The 22,803-nt window shown below is 42.2% G+C and overlaps 1 protein-coding gene across 1 annotated transcript in view; it reads right to left on the bottom strand.

The window, feature by feature from the left end:
* Nucleotides 1–17,671, bottom strand: part of CLIC4 (chloride intracellular channel 4) — a 70,504-nt gene extending 52,833 nt beyond the window's left edge. The window contains exon 1 of the mRNA XM_082684720.1: nucleotides 17,306–17,671. Coding sequence (XP_082540846.1) covers nucleotides 17,306–17,377 — 72 coding nt within the window. The 5' untranslated portion in view covers nucleotides 17,378–17,671. The remainder of the gene's footprint in view (nucleotides 1–17,305) is intronic.
* Between the last annotated feature and the right edge of the window lie 5,132 nt (nucleotides 17,672–22,803).

Here is a 22,803-nt window from a genome sequence, read left to right as displayed (position 1 = left end):
TGCTCTCTAAAACAAACAAATAAATAAATACTCTTTTAAATAAATAAATAAATAAATCTAAATAGATAAATCTTAACCAAATTACTTTAAAAAAAAGAAATATATGCTCTTTACGATTAGTTACTTGCACTCTGCTCACATACAAAAAATATATCTTTAACTTTTCCATTGTCTAAGACTCATTCTTTTAACATCTTCTAACCAAAGATAAATTCATTAACTTCCAGAGTTTTCCTTTATCAGCCAAAGACAAATACACTGGGGGAGCAGGGGGTAAAATTCTTATGCAAGTCAAAGCCCAGCAGCCACTTTCCCTAAGGGTAGTTTAAAAATATACACGCTGTACTATAAACTAGACTCAGAAAAAGACCTAGGATGAAAGAAAACTTCCTTACCAATCTGTGTTTATGGCAGCTACCCGGTTTTAGTAGATGAGAGGTATTTCTCTTCATCAACAAGTTCCCAGATATAGATATTCCACTAAGCGTTCAGCCACAGGACCAAAATTCCAAATTCTCCCTTTATAAAAAATCTAAATTCTCCAGGAAGTTCTTTTTTTTTTCAAGAGTTTACACTTTAGGTAAACAAAATCAAAATAAATAATTCAGAGGATAAACAAGATATGGGAGCAACTCTAAAAACATAATTACATGACATGGTTATGCACAGAGAATCAGCTATAAAGACACATATCACAGTACTGTTTAATAGGTAAATTTTGGATCTGTAAATAACTAAGAACAGTGGATTAACAATAACAATGAACAATGAAAAACTACAGTCATAAAAATGTATAGAATCACAGGTATCGGCACCAAACAAACATAAAATGCTATAGAATTTTAATATAAAATATTATCAGTCAATAAACATAGGAAAGAGTGAATTTTTCTCTGGTATTTTATTTTGGATTATCTATGTTTATTAAAATATATTTACAAAAAAATTTCTTAAATAACATCCTCAACAATGTACTGCAGCTGTGAAAAGATAACATTTAGAGTTCTTAGCTGGTCTAAAATAAATTTCAAATATTTGAACAGTACAAGATGTATGTTTATTACTGAAATGCTTACTTGCTATTTCAACACACAGGCGCCTTAAATATGAAAAATAGGCAAATTCTAACCTAGAAAAAATAGTTCTGTATCTGTCTTATTTTAGACACAACAAACAAAATCTTCCCTTTATTTTTCAGGTAGTTCATTTGAAAAATAAAACATTTCCAGTCCAAGAATTCACTCTTGAAATATTCTTCATTTCACTGACAAACTGCATTATCACTGAGAATTTTTATTACTTCCATTTACATTTTTTTTCTAATAAACTGCATCTAATTATGAATTTAATTATCTGGATATGACTTTTAAATAACAAGTCTCAATTTTCTGTCTGGACCTAAACACCCATGACTAAGGCTACTTAGGTACATTAAAATATATCTGGACTAGACTGGACATTAGTTCTAAGAAACACACCCACTTTATAGATGAGAACAACTACTTGAACCTGGTCTTCCAGTTATGTAATTTGAAGATTCTAGACCTCTAAACCCATCTGTTATTAAGTTTGGATCAATGGCTATCTAGTGAGCACCAGACATAAAACCCAAATTACATGTCTCCAGTTCAAAAACTGAATACTATTTTTATCTCTGGTGTTTTACTATGAGGCAATACAGAAGCCAACACCAAAAACAGCCTTAAGACTCTCTTACATGCATCTGTCCCCAGACTTCACATATCAATTTGCCCCAAAACTCTAATAGACATTTACTCAATTACTGAGCTTTCTACTAGGTAATGAGATTATGTTGGGTGGAAAATATAAAAGATGAAGAAAATAGTCCCTGATCCCTGATCTCCTAGAATTTACACTCTGGCCTGAAACAAAGAAAGGATGAGAAATGATTCAGATGAACAGCAGAATAGGCAAAAGCACAAAGCTCCAGACAAAGAGTGGGAAGGATTTGCTCTGCAGAGGGAGCAACAAGGTCAGAGAAGGAGTTAAAACTTCGGAGAGCATTAGTTTTCTTGAACTAAAACCCCTGAAATTATATGTTAAGCTAAACTTCTTATAGAATTGGGGGTACTCCAAAAGATTTAGAGTAAAATATACCATAAAGGTATATAGTTCTTCTCTTCAGAAACATAGCATAGTCCTAAGTGCCTGAACACTCTGGCAAGCTTGCAAAGAGCTCTGAGGAGCTCAAAAGCTGAAAACAGTGGTTGTCAGTAAGAGTATTCCAGGGGGCTTTTAAGAGTTCTTATTTGAGAACAAGTGCTTTGGCCAGAAACAGATTTATTCCTTCATTCTGTTCTACAGTATCTGTGACCAACCCATCAGAAAAGTCCTATTACCACTTGAACACACTGAAATCTGACTTCATGGGTTAAAAAGTGAAAAAAAGACAAGAAAATGCTAATCTCACAAAAGACAAAAGCAATCTAGTCTCACGCAGTAAAGATACAAGTAAAAAAAGATGTAGGGATAAAACCACCTTAAAAAAGAGAGAGAGTTACAGATATGAAAAAAAAAGAGAGAGAGAGAGAGAGATTTGGGGATAGAAAAATGACAACAGGATCAAGAAACTAAAGAAACCAACCTATTTATAACCTCCCTCAAAAAGGAGATAAGCAACTCTTCTTCATACAGAAAAAATTTGTGTGTGTACGTTTGTCTTAAAGATTCCTTGTAAACTGTTTGGTTTTTCTTTAACAGACAAAGGAAGACAGACCATAGGACTAAACAGTTTGGTGCCCTTTTAAGTGATCCAAAAGTTAAAAAAAAAACAAAAAGTGAAACAAACAAACAAAAAAAAACCCCCCAGATCCAAAAGCACTGGCTGATCTCATTAGCTCTGCTTAAGAAACTTCATAGATGTGACCTCACCATGGATTACACTTCTATATTTAGTTTATACCTAATATGGATAAAGTCCCAAACTAACAGCCATTTCCTCTCTCTACAAAAAGAAACTTCCTTGCTTTTTTCTTTTTTTTTTTTTTAATCAACAATGCAAAGACTAGTGTAGGCTCCTCTAAAGGGAGAGGTTAAAAAAAAGAAAAAGAATTTTAAAAAGGAACACAAAGAAAATACTAACAATATGGTATGTTATTTCTGTTAAACTTGGACTGCTTTGACACTTATAAATTGTAAAATGATCCTAAAATCAAATGTTATGTATCAGTCAAGTTCCTTAACAAGTTTATAAATATACCCTTTAAAGAACTTTATGAAATACTAATTAACCTGGCCCCAAAAATGCACAGAGGTGAGGTCATGGAAATTTTACAGTTTCCTTTCAAATCTAACTAAGAGAACTGAAAGCAACCGAACTCAATTAATGAACTATCTAGACTCGTTAATTTTAGTATGTTTTAGGAATACCCTTAAACAGTCTCAAAAGTTTTTATTTTTTATTTTTCAGAGTGACTGAATACAGCTAAGAGTGAAAACAAAACTATTTTAGATAAACATTTGAGTTTCAAATAAAGAAAAAGGATATAAACAAATAAAAAAGCTCTTAGTGGTTAAGAGTCAGGCTCTGGATGACAAAGACCTTGGTACAAATCCCAGTTCTGCTACTTACTCGCCCCCATGACCACACAGAAGGAATGACCTCTGTAAGTCTCACATGTAAAATAGTATCCATAGTACCTATTTCAAAGTTTATAGGAGGATTAAATTAACTAACGCCTAAAGGGTTTGGCACACTGTGCTTGGACCAGAGAGAGTAAGCCCGTAATGCTGTTAACTTATAACTTTTATTCTGACTTTAACAAAAAAACAAAAACTTACTCTTCATTTTCATTTATCAGTGTACTATATTTTATACAGGAATAAATTAAGTAGTTTCTTTTTTTTTTTAATATGTTACCCAACCAGGCAATCTTTTTTTTTTTAAGATTTTATTTATTTATCTGACAGAGAGAGGTCACAAGTAGGCAGAGAGGCAGGCAGAGAGAGGGGGATGCAAGCTCCCCGCTGAGCAGAGAGCCCGATGTGGGGCTTGATCCCAGGACCCTGAGATCATGACCTAAGCTGAAGGCAGAGGCTTAACCCACTGAGCCACCCAGGCGCCCCAAATTAAGCAATTTCAAGAAGCTTAAAGCATTATCATAAAATGAAGTGTTTTAAAATCAGTTTACGATCCTTGTATCACCCATCAATTACAGCCATGCTAACATTTTAAAGTTTGATTATCATCCCATTATGGTACAAAGTAAAAATTTAAAACAACAACAACAATCGCAGGGTCTAGAAATAAATTAAGAATTAGGAGACTTCAACTCTCTCTACTCTTACCCCTTAAAAATTACTAAGCATAAAACCTGTCAATACTAGCTCCATTTCTTCTGCTACAAATTAAGTAGAAAGAACCTAATCTCTCCTAAACATTTCTGTATTTCCCATAAAGAAAGCATTACACAAATGTCAGTTAATATATGACCTGCTCGGGACGCCTGGGTGGCTCAGTTGGTTGGACGACCGCCTTCGGCTCAGGTTATGATCCTGGAGTCCAGGGATCAAGTCCCACATCGGGCTCCCAGCTCCACAGGGAGTCTGCTTCTCTCTCTGACCTTCTCCTTGCTCATGCTCTCTCTCACTGTCTCTCTCTCAAATAAAAAAATAAAATCTTTTAAATATATATATATATATATATATATATATATATATATATGACCTGCTCAATACCACAAAAATCAAGGAATAGTACAATGTAGTAGCACAAAGAGCCATTATGGCAAATCCATAATTCCAAAGTACTTCTGCAGAACCACTAGATCCTACAAGCCACAGATTACTCCTCTTTACTTCTTTTATGCGCTCACTAGAACAGAAAGGAAGAAAAAAGAAAACCACTCTTACTAATAATAGGCCCTTAAGCTTTACCTACTAGTCCAGAAAGCTGCTGAGGCAGAGTCTAAGACGGCAGAGTCCAACCTGAATGCCCTTTAGTCATCTAGAAAGTGTCAAGAGAATCATGGTTCATTTAATTCAGGAATAAATTCGAGTCTAATCTTGGATTTTTTTTTTTTTACACTAAATATACACTCTTCTGATAAAGAATGGTAAGTTCCCCCGCCTATTTTTTTTTGTAGTGGCACCCTGGCAGATGCTTCTCTTAGTAACATCCTGGAAACTGAAACCACATATACTGAACACATCAACTAACCATGAGAGGTGTCTGGGTGGCTCAGTCGGTTAAGTGTCTGCCTTTGGCTCAGGTCGGGATCTGGGGGGTCCTGGAATTGAGCCCTGCATCAGGCTCTGTGGTGACTGTGGAGCCTGCTTCTCCCTCTCCTCCCTGCTCATATGCCCTCTCTCTCCTCTCTCTCTCTCACTATCTCCATTGCTAGCTCTGCCTCTCTCTCAAATTAATTAATTAATTAAATTTTTAAAAATAACAACAAAATAAAATAACCATGAGCCAATACAGTCTTAACTCTGCATTCCAGAGGCCCATGGAATAATAATAAGCAAACAATGCTTACTATAGGTCAGACTTTGAGGTTTTTTTCTTGTATTAACTCTTTTAATCTTTACAAAAGCCCAAGTAGTAGTTACTATTGCCCTAGTGGAGACCTGAAGGCAGCTAGTGAAAGGCAGCACCAGTACTGAAATAGTCTATATGGGCCCAGAGTCCATGCTCCTAACCACCACAGCATGACAACAATGAAACAAAGATCCAGTCTTCCAAATGACAACTCAACTGCCTACTTGAAATACTATTTCTAACCATCTTCAGCTCCGAAATAGACTATTTAGTGCCTACAAAAGGAATACAAATGATACTTCAAGTCAACCATCATTCCCCCTCTCTGTCTTTGGGATCTCGAATCGCTAGAAAGAACCGAAGGCTAGAAAGAACCTTCACAAGCAACACCAAGGCAACACTATGATCTAGCACAGGAGTCCCTACTGAGTCATCAAGACTGTGACTGCAACTCTTCATTCCACTGGCCGTCAAGCCACACACTCAGGGACAGGACACAACTGTGGACTTTCCCTTTGTTCTTTTCTATTGTACAAGAAGAAAAAGTAAATCTTCATTTCAATTTAAAATAACAGTCTTAAGGCACTAAATCAGTATGAACTGAGCCCAGTCATTAGCATCATATTCTATTTCTCTGGTTTCCTGTACGAAGATTTCTGTGAATTTAATAAAAATCTGCTTTTCCCCAAGTACACATTATCTCTCCTTTTTTCCCACCAGCTTCCTCTGGAATCAATCCTATGCAAGGAAGAAAAAAAGCTTCTGTATATTCCTTCAGCAAACATTTTATTGAGTTAATACAAGTAATGCAGTTAATACAGTGTCTGGCACATAGAAAGCACCCCATAAATGTTTATATTACTTCCATTAAGTATGAAATACTCTTCTACATATTCATTCTGGCTCAGGCATTTGGGAAATGCAACAGAAAAACCAGTCAGTGGTAATAAGCACATCTATTCTAAATATACACAAAACAGACTTTCCTCGCAGTGAAAAAGGCATCCCAGTGAATTACGAGGACTCCCATGGGAAACATTTTCCCCTCTAACATGATGGTGTAGTGTTCCTTCCAACATTGTAGCTCTTTCAGCTCATAATTTTTAAAAACGCCTCCCCTTAACATGTATCCCCTTCTGGCCACCAACCCATCCCTTGTACATTGCCAGGTTCCTTATTAGAGCTGGCCTCACACTTCCCCCTGCTCTTGTTTCTACTCATTCTTCTGCCTATGCCCCTCTGGCTTCCCCAGTAAGGGACCACCATACAGACCAAGGCTGCTACAGTGTTACCAATGACTTCCAGGAGGATAAATCAAACAGATCTTCATCTTACTTGACACAAATATTCACTCCCTTCTTCTTAAAAGCCTGTCCTGGCTTCTGTGGTACTTCGCTCCTATGGTCCTCCTCTTTCCCATGCTGCCCTATTGCAGATCCTCGCTCTCCTTCTCCAGTTTCTTGTCTAATGTTGCACCCCCAAGTGTTGAGAGCGCCTCTGAACTTGGTCCTGAGCATTTTCCCTGCTACTCCTAATTCGTCCACTGCATGATCTTATACACGTTAAATACCCCATAAATATCATATATATGTATCAAGTCTGAACATCAGATCTGTATATCCAACTTTCTACTAGACATCTCCACTTGACATCTGTCACCTAAACTCATCAAGTCAAAACCTGAACACTGTCTGCCCCTCCTCCATCTCAACAAAAGGCACTGCTACCAATCAGCAATTCTGATTAGAAACTCACACATCTCCTTCAGTATCTTCCTATTGACTCCACCTTCAAAATTTATCTCAAATCCACTCACTTCTCCCCATCACCACCCTAATCCAAACCACCATCATCTCTTTCTCAACTACAATGGCCTCCCTATAATGTGCCTTGTTTCCACTCTTGCCTCTCCTCTCCAATTCCGTTTCCAGACTACTCATCTTAAAATGCACATCAAATCATGGCACTCCCTTGCCTAAATCATTTTGAGACCTGCTCTTTTTAAGAAGGATAAAATTCACCTGACTTCCAAATACCTCCATGATGTGGTTCATCTGTATCTCACCCTGTACCTCAGTTTTGTTCTCTCTATTGCAGTCATACCCTCAAACAAAAATATTTCTTGAATATTCCTAGCCTTCGCATATATCAATTCCTCTAGCCTGGAATCCTCGTCTCCTCATTCTTCTCTTAATCACCATTCATCCGAACATCAATTCTAAGAGAACCCCCAATCAGCTTCTATTTAATCCGATTTCCTATCACTCCTTCTCAAGATGCCCTACTCTTATCCTTATTGTAATTATATACTGTCTTTATTCGTGTATTTCTTTAATATAAGCCTCTCCCACTAGACAAGGGATTATATGGGGTCTTAACATACTCAAATATAACATGTCAAAAACTAAATTCCTGACCTCCTCCCTGTCAGAACCAGCTCTCCACAGCCTTCCCATCTCAATTAATGGCAGCTCCACCACTCTATAATTTCTTCAGAATGAAAATCTCAGAATCATCTCTGACTCCCCTTTCTCTCATATTCCACATCATGAAATCCTGTTATCTCCATCTTAGAAATGCATCCAGAATCAGACTACTTCTCACCTTAGCCCAAGCCATCATCTCTCGCCTGAATGACTAAATAACACCTAACTGGTCCCTCTGCTTCTAACTATGCCTCCCTATATTCTGTTCTCTGCAAAGCCATCCAAATGTCGTTAAATCAAAAACAGCAGCACCCCTATCATTCTCCATACTCCTTACCCTACTTCAGTTTTCTTCATAGTCCTTATCACTAGCAGACACACATTTATCGTTTGCCTCCCCCACCTGAATATCAACTCCAGGCTGTTCCTTGATATAGCCAAGTCACCACAACACTACCTCAATATCTGTTCAATGACTGAATAAAAAAAGAATGATTACTGTTCCAGCAGGCAGAAATAAGGAGTGGGAGATGGGCTGGAGAAGTCAAAGATACTTCAAATGAAGGAAACATCAGCAAAAATCTTACATGAAGACCGAGAAGTCCAGGGCATGCTCAGGATGAGTCTAGCTAGAATATGAGGTAAATGTGCAGCTGCTGTGGGAGATAAGACCGGGAACATAGCTGGGTCATGATCTGAAAAACTCTGCCAGATCAAGTGGTTGTATCTAATTCCATAAACATTTACTGAATTACAGTACATTTGAGGCAAAAAGTATAGGTTTTATTTTATTTTAGGCAGATTAAAATTACAGAATATTAATACATAAATTAGTTATTGAGGGAAAAGATACCAGTTTCTGGAAACAACTGATAATACACCACACTTAGTACATTCCATAATACTAACCACCCTTCATCTGTCAGCAGACAAGATAGACACTTCACTCATCTCTGAGTCAATCAGTTCATTTAGGTTGTCACATAAATCATTTCTTAAGGTCTTAACTCAACTGGAATTTTTTTTAGAGGTGAGGGGCAAAGGGAGAGGGAGAGGGAGAATCTTAGGTAGGCTCCACGCCCTGCACAGAGCCCGACACAGGGCTCAATCTCACTACCCCAAGATCATGACCTGAGTGGAAATCCAGAGATATAGACTCAACTCACTGAACCACCCAGATGCCCCTCATTTTTAAAAGCACAAGACAAAAAGTAACTATACTACATAGGAAAAAGCCATCAACTATGGTGCATTTACCCACCTGCTGCTTGTCCATTAGGCTATACAGTGAGCTCCTTGAGGACCAGAGACCTCCTCTTATTTCTTTCTCTCCAGCACTTACTGCATGGAATGTATTCAACTAACATTTGCTTCTATTAATATCCCTATACTATGCTGGACCATTTCTAGACAAGATTGTATCTTAGGGGCGCCTGGGTGGCTCAGTGGGTTAAGCTGCTGCCTTCGGCTCAGGTCATGATCTCAGGGTCCTGGGATCGAGTCCCACATCGGGCTCTCTGCTCAGCAGGGAGCCTGCTTCCTCCTCTCTCTCTGCCTGCCTCTCTGCCTACTTGTGATCTCTGTCTGTCAAATAAATAAATAAAATCTTTAAAAAAAAAAAGATTGTATCTTATCTCCTCTAACTATAAAATGGGCATCCAGCACAAGGCTGAAGAGGAAAATTAATACCAAAAAATAATTTTGATTTTCAGAACAGATTTCTCCTAAAGAACGTAAAGGGACAGACTACCTTCAAACCATTTAATCAGTATCTATTCTACGAACAACTCTAGGTTTGGCAAATTTCACCAAAAAAAAAAGCTTGCTTTCTTCTAGCAAAGATCAAACAGGGTAAATGCTCTTTTAGTGCCACTGGGAAGTTAAATACAGACACAATCTGAGTTGCTTTGAAAAAAAAATGAAATAAAGTATATCTCCTTTAAACCAATTCACAACTTAATACATGTTATACACTAGACTGGGCTTCATTTTTCATTCCAAGTATTTTGCTGTCATGAAGAACATTAAAATACTCTCATCAATAAATCATGCAAGTTTATAGAAAAGACTATAACATACAACAAAATAGAAATAGTAGCCATTTCCAAAGGAGGGGTTATAAGTAATTTTATTTTATGTGTACTTTTTTGTGTTTTCAAGGTTGTCTATGTAAATGAATACGGTTTGTTACAACTGGGGGAAAAAAAACACATATTTTTTTAAAGAACCCATTCCATATAAAATGAATATACTATGAAGCAGAAAGGACATGACATTACTTTCCAAATTGGGGGCCAATATTTAAAAGAAAGCAGATCAAAGTTAGATACTACTTATGCTAAGTGATTTAAAAACAGTGTATTTGTAAGCAAGGGTCCTGCAGACAATTACAGAATGCAAACAAAGCTTGTGTGACTGATGGCTAGCAACTGTTTTTACATGGTTTAATGAAGAATCAATAAGCCCTCAACATTTCTAAGCCAATATTCTGAATCCCTGTATTAACTAAAATATGCTGTAAATCAGAACCACACATTCTTCCTAAGTTTATTTCTTTGAAAATTTTTCAATTCTGTCTCAGACATCTGTATGTGCAAAACCAAACTTTCACTTCCTAAGTTTTTATTTCTTTGAAAAATTTTCAATTCAAATAGATTTTATTCTAAATAAAATTCAATTTTATTTAAAATAAAATAAAATTTAAGATACTCTTAGGCCATCTTTGGTATAAACTTTCACATACAGTCTGACTTGTCTACATTAATTTGTTACTTTCATAAATTTAGACTAATACAGTCTCCTGGTTTTAAATAAAGAGGAAAAAACCCCAAAAACCAAACAAGGCTAATTGATATTCCTTATACCAATACTCAGTACTGAGCACTGAGGGATAAAAGCCAAGTCTTTTTGACGACAGGATTAGAAGTTCCAAGAGAATTCACAAACTGATGCCCTGAATTAAATTTAGATTCCTGTTAATTCATACTTGGAAGGTTTGTAATGATGTTATTTTCCTTCAGAAACTACCTTTCCATTCTCTACAAGAGTCTCTCAAATGGGTGAACTTACCCCTCTCTTTGATCAAAATCTTAATTAATGACTTAATCACACTTCCCATCCCGCCTAACATATTTCCCTTCTATGGACTCACTAATTCCCTATCCAGGAGACACCTGACACTGAGAATCCAAAGCACTAATGAAACAGGAAGTGGGAAAGTCTTGCTCATCATTCTTTTACTGGCTTCTCAGCATCTCTATAAGCATCCTTTCAATCCAACTGTAATTTTTAGGGACAGCCAGGTTCTCCCCACTGCCTCTTTCCTATCATTATTCATATCATGTTAGGCTTCCCACTGGTTCAGTCCCCTACCTCTGCAGCCCCTTGTCTCTTCCCCATCTGGGGTCCCATTCTCTCAGAATTTTACAGTTAAACCAAAATCATGACCTTGGCCTTTACAAAGGCCTTCAGGAATAGGTGAGACATGTAGAAAGAATAGAGTTCCCACTAACTTCACATTTTACATTCATTTTTTTTAAGCTCCTGAATTTCCCCCTCTGGAAACCTCAAAGGAATGGCAAACCAATTAGATCCAAGGTAACATTGTCCTACTGTTGAATTCATTTTTGTTCAATTATAAGAACAAAGTTCTCAGCATCACTTCCTATAAAAATGTATTTCATTTGTGTTTAAAAAAAAAAAAAGGAGGTTGAAGACTACCCTTGATACAAAATATACAGAACTCACTTTATACTGGCAAAATAGATGAGGGTCTGCCGGTCTCTGAGCTCTAGCTGCACCCTCCCAAATGCCACTAAGAAGTTGTTGGATAGACAGCAATCCAAACCATAGGGAGTGTCAAGAGAACAAACAAGGCTGGGAAAATTGTATTCATGAGCAAAAACCTAAGTTAGGTTTTAAAAGTCTCATCCTCAACCTTTAAATAACTTGTCTCCTTGGCACTACAGATTTGAATCATTCCTGGCTCCTTCTTTCAAAAGGATCAGTCTATCTACTGTTTCCTGAATAATGAGTCTACAAATAATGTCAAAACTAGCATTTCTCTCGATCTCTCTCTGTCAAATAAATAAATATTTTTTTAAAAAACCGACAGTCCCATTCTTGGCTTTTCCCAATCCAACTATTCCACCCACTTTTTCAAGGTCAAGTCCAAATCTACTTCCATCTTTCCCCCAACTCTTCTTTCCAATAAAATTTATAAACCTAAAGATAGGAAATGTTTAAAAATTTCTTATAACTTCCATAGTACCTAATTCAGTATGAGGCACTTAATTCACTCCAGTAAATTCTTTAAGTCACAGATAATCAGAGAGAAGTGACCTTAATGATGACTTAGGCCAAACCCTTCTACACCTTGCTTATATGAATTATGCTTGACAATCAGAACTCCACCATTTACTTTTTTAAAAGCAATGGTTCTTAAACCTGTGTCAGGAATCCCCAGAAAAAAAAAGACCCATATAGAACTTTTTATGTAATTTCAAGGATTTATAGATTCTCCTGAATCCTATTAATGAAGCCCACATTTAAGAATATACTGTCACTTAAAATAAAAAGAATATTATATTGTCATCAGCAACAAAAGTAAGTTTTTTTTTTAAAGATTTTATTTATTCATTTGACAGACAGAGATCACAAGTAGGCACAGAGGCAGGCAGAGAGAGAGGACGAAGCAGGCTCCCTGCTGAGCAGAAAGCCCGATGTGGGGCTTGATGTGGGGCTCGATCCCAGGACCCTGGGATCATGACCTGAGCTGAAGGCAGAGGCTTAATCCACTGAGCCACCCAGGCGCCCCCAACAAAAGTAAGTCTTTACTGTTGCTAAGCCCTATTCCTAATGCTTTCCAGAGAATGATATATGGCTAAATCACATTTCCCAGCCTTCCTTGCAATTAGATAAAGCCATATGATCAAGTTCTCCCCAGTGGAATGAGAAAGGAAGTGAGAGGCAGAAAGTCTGGGCTAAGGCCCTTAAGAGACATGTGCCTCCTACAAATTCCCTACCTCCCACTGGCTATAAACAGGACTTCCCTGCCACTAGCTTTGACAGCTTAGGGGAGTTCAATGCTCTCCAGGTTGATGGAAAAACAAGTTGCTAATGCTGTGGTCCCTAAATGACTCTAAGAAAGAACACCACCTCAGTGTCTAAAACACTCTCCTTGGATTGCTAAGTGAGAAAGGAAATATAACTTCCATCTTGTTTGAATCATCGTTTGGGGTGAATTATTTACTAAAGCAGCTCAGACTACCCTAATTAATACATACAGATTAGCAGCTGATCCCCTGAGCAGCCCTATAAAATTGTTGTTATTATTATTATCCTGGTATTAGAGGTCAGGAAAGTGAGGCACTGAGAACATAAGAAACTTGCCTGATACACTACTGGAAGCCAGAGTCAAGCCAAGTAGTCTGGCTCCAGGGTCCATGCACACTGGAAATCCTGCCAAATATTTCAAAAGGAAGAGTTATTCTTGTGTGTTATGCCGCCCTGCACCAGACTAATTTTTTACAACCACCACCCCAATCCCAGCAGTTTACTGACCACTGCCAACAGGGACTGTACTGGTTCAAAATTGTGCGTCAACAACTTTAAATTCCAGCCCATAAGGTGTGCCTGGGTGGCTCAGTCATTTGAGGGTCATGGGATGGAGCCCCAAGTAGGGCTCTGGGCTCAGCAGGCAGTCAGCTTCTCTCCTTTTCCCTCTCCCTCTGCCCCTCCCCCTGTTCACAAGCCTGTGAGCACAGACATGGGTTCTCTCTCTCTCTCTCTCAAGTAAGCAAATCTTTAAATAAATAAACAAATTCCAGCCCATAAAACTAAACTCTACAGAGGGAGTCCTTCTATGCTGAGATCAGAAATACCATCGCATCATACCAAAGCTACTGGTAGGGGCTGGGGAGGCAGCAGGGTCAACCGGAGTTGGGCTTATACAAGCCAAAAGAAAAAAACAAGAATCAGTCATTTTCAGTTTCTCTCATCATGTGATTTAATAACTAATATTTTTACTTAATACAGAAATCTTGGTTTCCAAAGTCTGAACACGGCCAAGAAGAAATATTGATGGAAAATTGGCAGGTACAAGAAAAGACTAGAAGTACTACAAACTGGAGGGAGGAAAAAGCAGGTAGATCAGGGTTTTAGAAATAAAGGACCAAGGTCTAAGACTCAGACTATGAAGATCTAAGTAAGTAGTTCCCAATTCCAAAGCATATCAACACATATATAAACAGCAGAGTGCTAACAAAAAAGGAAACAACCTCATTTCAAACATTTGGTACCCTCTTATTTTCCAGGCAGTTAGAACAGGATGTAGACTTTACCTTCAAGGAATTAAATGTCTATCTACAAGGGGAGATATGCATATAAATATGTACATACAAAATGACACACACTTAGTATCTATTTTCTGTGTATCAGAAACTGTTCTAAGCTTATTACATGCTCCATATACCAACTAATTTATTCCTATGAGCTTGGTCTATTAATATCCTAACTGTACAGATGAGGCACAGAGAGGTTTAAGTAGTGTGTCCTGGAACACACAACTAGTAAGTGGACAGAGTGGACTAGAAATTTTAATTACATTCAAATTATAAGGGGCCTTATGTCCTTGCTAAAGGATCTGAACTTCACCCTATTGGTTAGTGGTTCCCAACTAGAGGTGGTATATCATAATATACACACCTACCCGGCCCCTCTTGGTGAGGGAAGAAGGCATTCTCACTGTTGAGGATGACTGCCTTTATATGCTTCTTTTATTATAGGGAGGGTGCCCTACCCTCTAGGTGTTGGAGTAAACAAACACAAATGGAGAACTGCACTTATCCAGGTGATGGGGAGCCAAGGGACTCAGGGGTAGAGAACTCCAAAAACAACACTCACCAGGAAGGCAACGTAGTTGTGAGTCCAATCACACTAGTTAGTAAGGTCCTGGCCTATTTCTCTTCAATTTAAAGCTACCTAAACCGGGAAGCTCAATATCCTTTTCACTCACACGCTTTAAGTGTAGATAATAGTTTTTGGCTACAAATTCAGATACCTCTTGGCAGAATAATTAACACTGTTTAACATACCATGCTAAACAACCATGGCCTCTGCCCACTCACTGCTTTCAAAATAACCGTAAAATCTTCCCTCATTTGCATTTCCCATATATCGGTTTGGAGAAGAAAACAAGCACACTCTTTAACAACAACCAAAAAAAACTCCACCACGATTTACCTGGCCCTTTTTTTCTTCTTTGAAACAACTATCCTGGTTTATATCAGCACAATGTTTTACCTAAGCAGAATCACAAGGCAGCAGAAAACCTTTCAAGTCTTATTCCACAAAAAAAAGAAAATAAGTCTCAGAAAGGGAAAACAACTTGCCCAGGGAGTACAGAACTGTGTGGCCTGAACCCTGGGTCTCCGTCACCAAGCCCTGTGAGAAAGGCTCACAATGAGTGGTAAGCAGGATGCTGTTAGGTGGATCACAACATTTTTTACGTTAATAGTTACACACAGGAGAAATATAATCACCACATCGAATCAGTTTCAGATATTACTGCAAGATACACTTAGTAATTGATAATATACATCAATGCAAATATGGAAAACTGGGAAGCAGGATACAGTCACTCAAGTTTGAGAAACAATGCACCATGCTACTCTCATTCTAACTAAAGGGTTAAATTAATAGTAGGCAGAGCATTAAGCATAGATCTCTTCCTCTCTAATTCATATAATTCATACACTTCGTTTCATTTTCTTGTCTTCTTGTATGGGCTAGGACCTCCAGAACACGGCTGAAAAGAAACCATTACTGATAGTATCCTTACCTGATTCTAAATTTAATGCTACCTCTAAAGTTTCACCATTAAGTATCATGGTGGGTTTTGGGGCTTTTTTGTTTTTGTTTGTTTGTTTGTTTGTTTTAGAACTTCGGTGGATACATTGCTGTTGAGTTTACGGAAATTCCTTCCTATTCCTAGTTCAATAAAACTTTCTGAACATTGATCGGTAACCCACCCTTCTTCCTTCCACCCATCTTTCTCTTATTTCAGGTTCCTTCCTACATCCTCTGCACTTCCCAGTACTGTATCTGCCACAGAAACACACAGAACCTTTGATGACATTCTGGGGGTTCTGCACCTGTCTGCTGTACCAGTTCCCCCAACCACAACGTTTCTAACACCAGTAAGTGAAAGAAAATCCTAAAACATTGTTCTGCTCATGTCTTCTCTTCCATCTCTCAAACACAGCCTTCAGTTATCTTCCCTTCTTTAAAATAAAAACTCAGGGAAAAAAGAGAAAATTGTTCTAAATTCCTGTTAACTTTCCAATTCACAGCCTAGCTCCATGTAAGTAAGTGACTATGAGAAGAATCTCAGGGATTTTGAAGTTTTGAGGGAGGCAGCTGGAGCCAGAGGCTCCTAACTTCTCTCTCCTTTGCTGAAAAGAAAAATACTAAGGAAGCTAGGAAAGAGATAGGAATAATATCTGTAGGCAAATAAGGTAGTTCCAGGAAAGCGACCAGAGGGGAAAATCAACTGTTTAAAGCCCAAGCAAGTTCTGAGTTCTTCCCCTCATCAGCTTTTCTTTCAAAACAAAAGGGCACTCAAAATCTTTCCCGAGGCAGCAACACCAAAGGGAGCAGCCAAAATGTTGCATCATACAAACCACTCCGAGTTTGAGAAACAAAAACCCCAGATGGTGGTAAAATACCTAAGACAGGAAAACCCAAGTTGGGACTCTTGGTCCTTCCCGGAAGCCTTGCTGCTCTTCTTAAAAAAAAAAAAAAAAAAATTTAAGATCGCATCGAAAATTAAACTTAAGAGTTTCATGCCAGCGGGAAGCGAAATGGTCTCTGACAAAGCATTCCAAGAAGTTGGGTTCATCATCTCCCGACCGAGAGGTTTCGTTCCCGGCCCGGGGAGACGCGGGGGTGAGGGTGGGGTGCAGTCGGGCCGGCGCCTGGATGGGAGCGGGGCTGGGGGTGACGGGCCCACCCCCACCCCCCCGGCCCGGGTGCTGGGGCAGCGGCGCGTCCCACCCAGACGCTGGACGACGGTCTGGCGGCCGCCGGAGCCCGCGCAGCTAGAGGCGGTGAGCACCGCTCCGCGTGCAGGCTGCCGGGGGTCCCGGTCCCGCCCCGGCTCCCTCGACCGGCCTGGGCGGCGGGAAGGCGCGGGTGGGCCGGAGACAATGGGCGGGGGGCGCGAGAGCAGCTTCTCCCGGCCGGGGGGCGGGCGCCGCGCGAGGGCGCAGCGGGGCCGCGGGGGCCGAGGAGCGTCCGGGGTGCAGGGACGCCGCCCCCCAACGGCCGGCCGGGCGGACGCCCGGGGCTCAGCGCGGCGGGACGGCGGGCGAGCGCTCACCTTGACGAAGAGCTCGATGACGGGCTCTTTGTCCTCCTCCTTCAGCCCGTTCAGCGGCATCGACAACGCCATGGCCGGTTCGGCTGCGCTCCGTGGACGGCGGCGGCGGCTGCTCCTGCTCCGGGGGCTGCTCGGGCTGAGGGCTCCCGCCGCGCTGCGCTGCGCCTCCCTGGACAGTCCCGGCGTCGAGCTCGCCTCAGGCTCCGCTGCCCAGCACCGCCCCACGCCCCGCGCGCGACTCGGGGGCGGCCCCAGCCCGAGCCACTTCAAGCCGCGGGGCGGGGACCGAGGGCGGGGCCTCTACAGGGGGCGGGGCCAAGGCCCAGTGTCTCAGGACCCGGGAGAAAACCGGGAGGCCGAAGCCCGGGGGGGGGTGTGGCCTTGGGCGCGGGCTGTAAAGAAGCTCAGGCTCGGGCGGCAGGTGGGCGGGATTCCGAGCCACGCCTCCCGAGGAGGCGGGAGGGAAATTCCCCCCGGGGGCCGGAGCCTGACACCGCCTCCCGCCGCGGCGCGGGCGCGTCTTCGCAGCTGCTGCTGGCGCCCTGCCCGGTGACCTCATCTCTTCCGCTGGCCTGGAGGGGCGAGGAGGCACCTCCCGCTCTGTCCCCCCGCTGCAGCCCACTGGACCCAGCCCTTCCCCGCGGGCGGCCACCTCCCCAACTCCCTCTGTTAGGCGGAGCTGCCTTCCGGAGGGACAACTCTTTGGAAAGTTTTCATCCCCTTAGAAACACCTATTTTGGGACGCCTGGGTGGCTCAGTGGGTTAAGCCTCTACCTTCGGCTCAAGTCATGATCTGAGTCCTGGGATGGAGTCCCCCCCATCGGGTTGTCTGCTCAGCTGGAAGCCGGCTTCCCGTCCCCCACGCGCGCGCGCGCGCACACACACATACTGCCTGCTGCTCTGCCTACTTGTGATCTCTCTGTCGAATAAATAAATGAAATCGTAATAAAAGAAGAAGAAACAAAGAAACACCAATTTTTTCCTCTGACTTCTTTTTCCTTCGACTCTCGGGTCACTTCTATCTTGGGAGCCAGCATATTGACAAATGTATCTTCCAGGCCTTAGGTGGTAAACAGCAGGGACAGGATCCCTTTCCAAGAGCCTGCTGTCTTGAGCTGCAACCCCAGTGCCTGAAGGCCAAGAAGGATTCCCAAGTCACTTCCATGCTGTTCCCCCTGCCTGGACTGATTTCTTAACACCCGGCTCACCTGGCCAGCTCCAGTGTGCATCAGAATCACCTGAGTGCTACACCCACACCTGCTTTATCCATCCAATTCCCCTTCTCTGCAGAATCGGGAAATTCACATTTTAACAAGCATCAGGACAATTTTGATATAGGCGGTCCTCAAACAGAGAAACTGCCCTAGGTTTTCAGCTCCTGAAGGCAGGGACTGTGAATCTTCAAGCCAGGCAGGAGGCAGGAGCCTAGTCCAGGTTTGCTACTGCTGAATGCCTGGGACAAATGTCCCCCCCACTCTGGGAAGAGTTACTCATTCCCTGTTCTGACTTTCGATAATACTTGACTCACAACTTTTCCCCTCTTTCCAGGTGAAGTTGAATGATGAAGGCCAGTCGTGGGAGGTTTGTCTCTCTATACCCTTAGTGTACTAACACATCTCAGTGTTGGAACAAATTGAATGTATGCATGAAAATACTGTGAAATGGGGCGCCTGGCTGGCTCAGTGGGTTAAAGCTTCTGCCTGCGGCTCAGGTCATGGTCCCAGAGTCCTGGGATCGAGCCCTGCATCAGGCTCTCTGCTAGGCAGGGAGCCTGCCTCCCTTCCTTTCTCTCTGCCTACTTGTGATCTCTGTCTGTCAAATAAATAAGTAAAATCTTAAAAAAGAAAATACTGTGAAACCTGCAGCTTCTTCCTCTCCCAGACCATAGCAAGTTGTTCAAATATTCTGGTAGGGACTCTGTGAATGAGACAGTGTCCCCAGAGGTCAGGAGCACTGCTCTAGAGTCAGAAGAAGGGCTGATTGGGACACCTGGGTGGCTCAGTCGGTTAAGCCACTACCTTTGGCTCAGGTTGAGATCCCAGGATCAAGTCCCACATCCGGGCTCCTTGCTCAGTGGGGAGCCAGCTTCTCTCTCTCTCTCTGCCTCCGCCTGCCACTCTGCCTGCTTGTGCTTTCTCTCTCTCTGACAAATAAATTTTTTTAAAAAATCTTAAAAAAAAAAAGAAGAAGAAGAAGAAGAAGTGCTGAAACCCCTAAGCTTTGTTTCATTATGGCAGGAGGGGCGCTCTTAACCAGTCTTTGTCTTAACTGCAAGTGCTCTTCAGTGGCTGTTAGCTCTGCCATGAGCCTTGTATCATCCCCATTCACCCCTGCAGGCTAGGATGATGTCATATTCAAATCCCTCCTTGATCAGCTTGTTCGTTGAAAAGAAATACACGCTAGGGTGCTGCCCCCCCAACAGGGACTCGAAGCTAAAACAAACTGCAATGCCTGTCTGGACTCTGAGAGGGCCTCCGTATTCGTTTTTCACGAAATTATGACCTGAACCCAAGGTCCCTTCCAGCCACCTCCCTCCACCCTGCCTGAAAAGCAACCACAGTGGTCTACCTAGTTCAAAGCTAATCCAAGTCTGGGGCACCTGGCTGGCTCAGTGGGTTAAAGCCTCTGCCTTCAGCTCAGGTCATGATCCCAGGGTCCTGGGATCGAGCCCCACATCGGGCTCTTTGCTCAGCGGGGAGCCTGCTTCCCTTCCTCTCTCTCTGCCTGCCTCTCTGCCTATTTATGATCTCTGGCTGTCAAATAAATAAATAAAATCTTAAAAAAAAAAAAAAAAGCTAATCCAAGTCCAAAATGGTCAAATGAGGGGCACTTGGGTGGCTCAGTGGATTAAGCCTCTGCCTTCGGCTCAGGTCATGATCTCAGGGTCCTGGGATTGAGCCTCACATCGGGCTCTTTGCTCAGCAAGGAGCCTGTTTCCTCCTCTCTCTCTGCCTGCCTCTCTGCCTACTTGTGATCTCTGTCAAATAAATAAATAAAATCTTTTTAAAAATTTCTTTTAAATGGTCAGATGAAACCCCAGAAAAGGCCCCAAACTGGCCCTGGAGCCAAGGAGCTTTTCCAGACATCCTAGTCTCCCAGGTGTGCCTGAGGGTTTATCCAGTTCACTGTGAATCAGCAAACATTCCCCATGGTGTCTGTTGCAGGTCACGTACTGGTCTCCCAGCACCAGGATAAGGAGATGGGGAAAGCCTGGGAGCAGGGGTCTTTAGACCTTCTTGACTACACTCAGATCTTAGCTGAAAGGAAACCAAACATTCTCCTCCACAGAACGCCAAGGCAGTGGTGGTCTCCAGGGCTCAAACCCCAAGCTTGTGCTTAGAAACCTGGTCACAGTCACTCTTACCTGGTTTACCCAGTTTCAACCCCATGGGCTCAAAGGGATGGGTAGAGAGGAGGTGAGTTGGGATGTTTATGCAGGGGAGGCTCCGCGAGCACCTTGCATTCAAGTCTCATTTTCCAACTGTGAAACGTATGCATAGTTTGCATTCTAAACTCTTGTTTGTTTCTATAGCACACACACCAACTTTAAAGATGGGTGGAGATGTGTTCTCTTTCCCACCTCCCCCACACCCATCTGACCTCATCTTAACTGCTCTCCCCTTTGCTCTCTACCCCAGCCCCACCCACCTCCTTGCTATTCCCTCAATAGTCCAAACACACTCCTGCCTCAGGGCCTTTGCACTTGCTCTTCTGCCTCCCCCAGAATTCCGGCGACTCCCACTCCCTTGCCTCCTTCAGGTCTTGGCTCTCATGCCACCTGCTCTGAGAGATCTCCCAAATACCCTCCTGTCTGACAGTGCAAGCTGTTCTATCTCATTCCATCCTCCTCTTTATCCCCTCCACACCACCACGCTCAGTTATGTAGTCTACTTATTTCTCTGCATCTTGTCTGTGTCCCCGCACTAGAACATCAACTCCTATGAGAGTAGGAATTTTTGTTTGGTTTTGTTTATGGCTGTATTTCCAGCTCATGGAACTGCTCATGGTACACAATAAAAACTTAGGGAATGAGTGAACTTTTTATTTTTTTAAGATTTTATTTATTTATTTGACAGAGAGAGATCACAAGTAGGCAGAGAGAGAGGAGGAAGCTGGCTCCCTGCTGAGCAGAGAGCCTGATGCCAGGACCCTGACAGAGAGACTCGATCCCAGGACCCTGAGATCATGACCTGAGCCGAAGGCAGCGGCTTAACCCACTGAGCCACCCAGGCGCCCCACAGTATGGTCTTCTATACCCCGGGCATACTCCGGAGGGTCCTGCTTGCCTGGTCTGAGAAGCCAGGTGCTTTGTATGTGTTATGATTGCCACTTGCCAAGGAGTCATGTTTTCCAAAGGACAAGAAGGCGCCTCCAGAAAGCTTCCCCTAATGACACACTTTCCTCCTCCCACTCTTGATTATGTGACATGGCTGGCCGACGGTCTCCACCCCCTTTCTACAACTGAGGCAGTAGAGAGGTGCAATGCGCATGCACTCGGGGCCAGACTGCCCCGTTTCCACCCTGTCATGTCCTAGCTCAGCATAACTTACTCAGTCTCTCTGTGCTACAGTCTCTTATCTGTAAAATGGACCTAAAAATTATACCTATTTGATAAGATCATTGGTGAATGAATCTATGTTCAGTGCTCGCGAGTGGTGCCCGGCATGTGGTCAGTGCTCTGTAGGGACCGTTGGTGTTATACCCGTATGTGCACTGGCTTTGACCACTGAGTTCCCACACTGCATGCCAAACACCTAGCTGGTTGTTTCCAGAACCAATCACATCTCTCCCTCAGGGGGTGTCAGAGGAATAGTTTTCAAGGTCCCCATTTTACAAATAAGGAAACAGGGTCAGAGGAGATAAACAGTAGCTGTTCAGCTGGGAAGACGGTGGGCCCGAGATTCAAACCCATGACTATCTCTTCACTACACTGTCCACTAAGTGGGTCTGGGAAAAGGTGGGCTCCTACTCATCCTTCAAGACCCACTCATATATCCCTCTGCTCCATGGAGCATCTGTCCACCATGGCATTGGTCTGGACGCTACACCACCCAGCAAAGTCAAGGTCAGGGTGGTGGCGCAGTTCTCGGCAGCGTGTGCTTCCCTAGCAGACTGCCTGATTTCCAACCCCAACTTGGGTGGATTACTCACGTATGTTCCCTCATCACTACAGCAGGCCTTAGAAGAGAACCTAACTCATAAAGTCATTATGAGGATTAAATGAGATAATACCTGCATAAAGCATTTCATGAGAAGCATTTAATAAATGTGAGCTATGGTTGCTATTCATATCAGTGTGTTCTGGTTTTCTGTGAGCTTCTCGGAGCACGGAGATACGTGTCGTATACATCCTTACTTGAGCTAAATATTTCACTTCCTGGCCGTGGGATTTCGAGCAAGTTACTTTCTCTGTACCTTTGGTTTCCTCATGCAAATGATGATAATTGCAATCCCTACGTCACAGGCTTGTGATGGAGATTATACAAGTTAATAAATGT

The sequence above is a fragment of the Mustela nivalis genome (genome assembly GCF_964662115.1).
Source record: "Mustela nivalis genome assembly, chromosome: 10".
NCBI lineage: Eukaryota > Metazoa > Chordata > Mammalia > Carnivora > Mustelidae > Mustela > Mustela nivalis.
The sequence above is the reverse complement of the archived record's forward strand: the minus strand, read 5'-3'. Positions and strand labels throughout refer to the sequence as shown.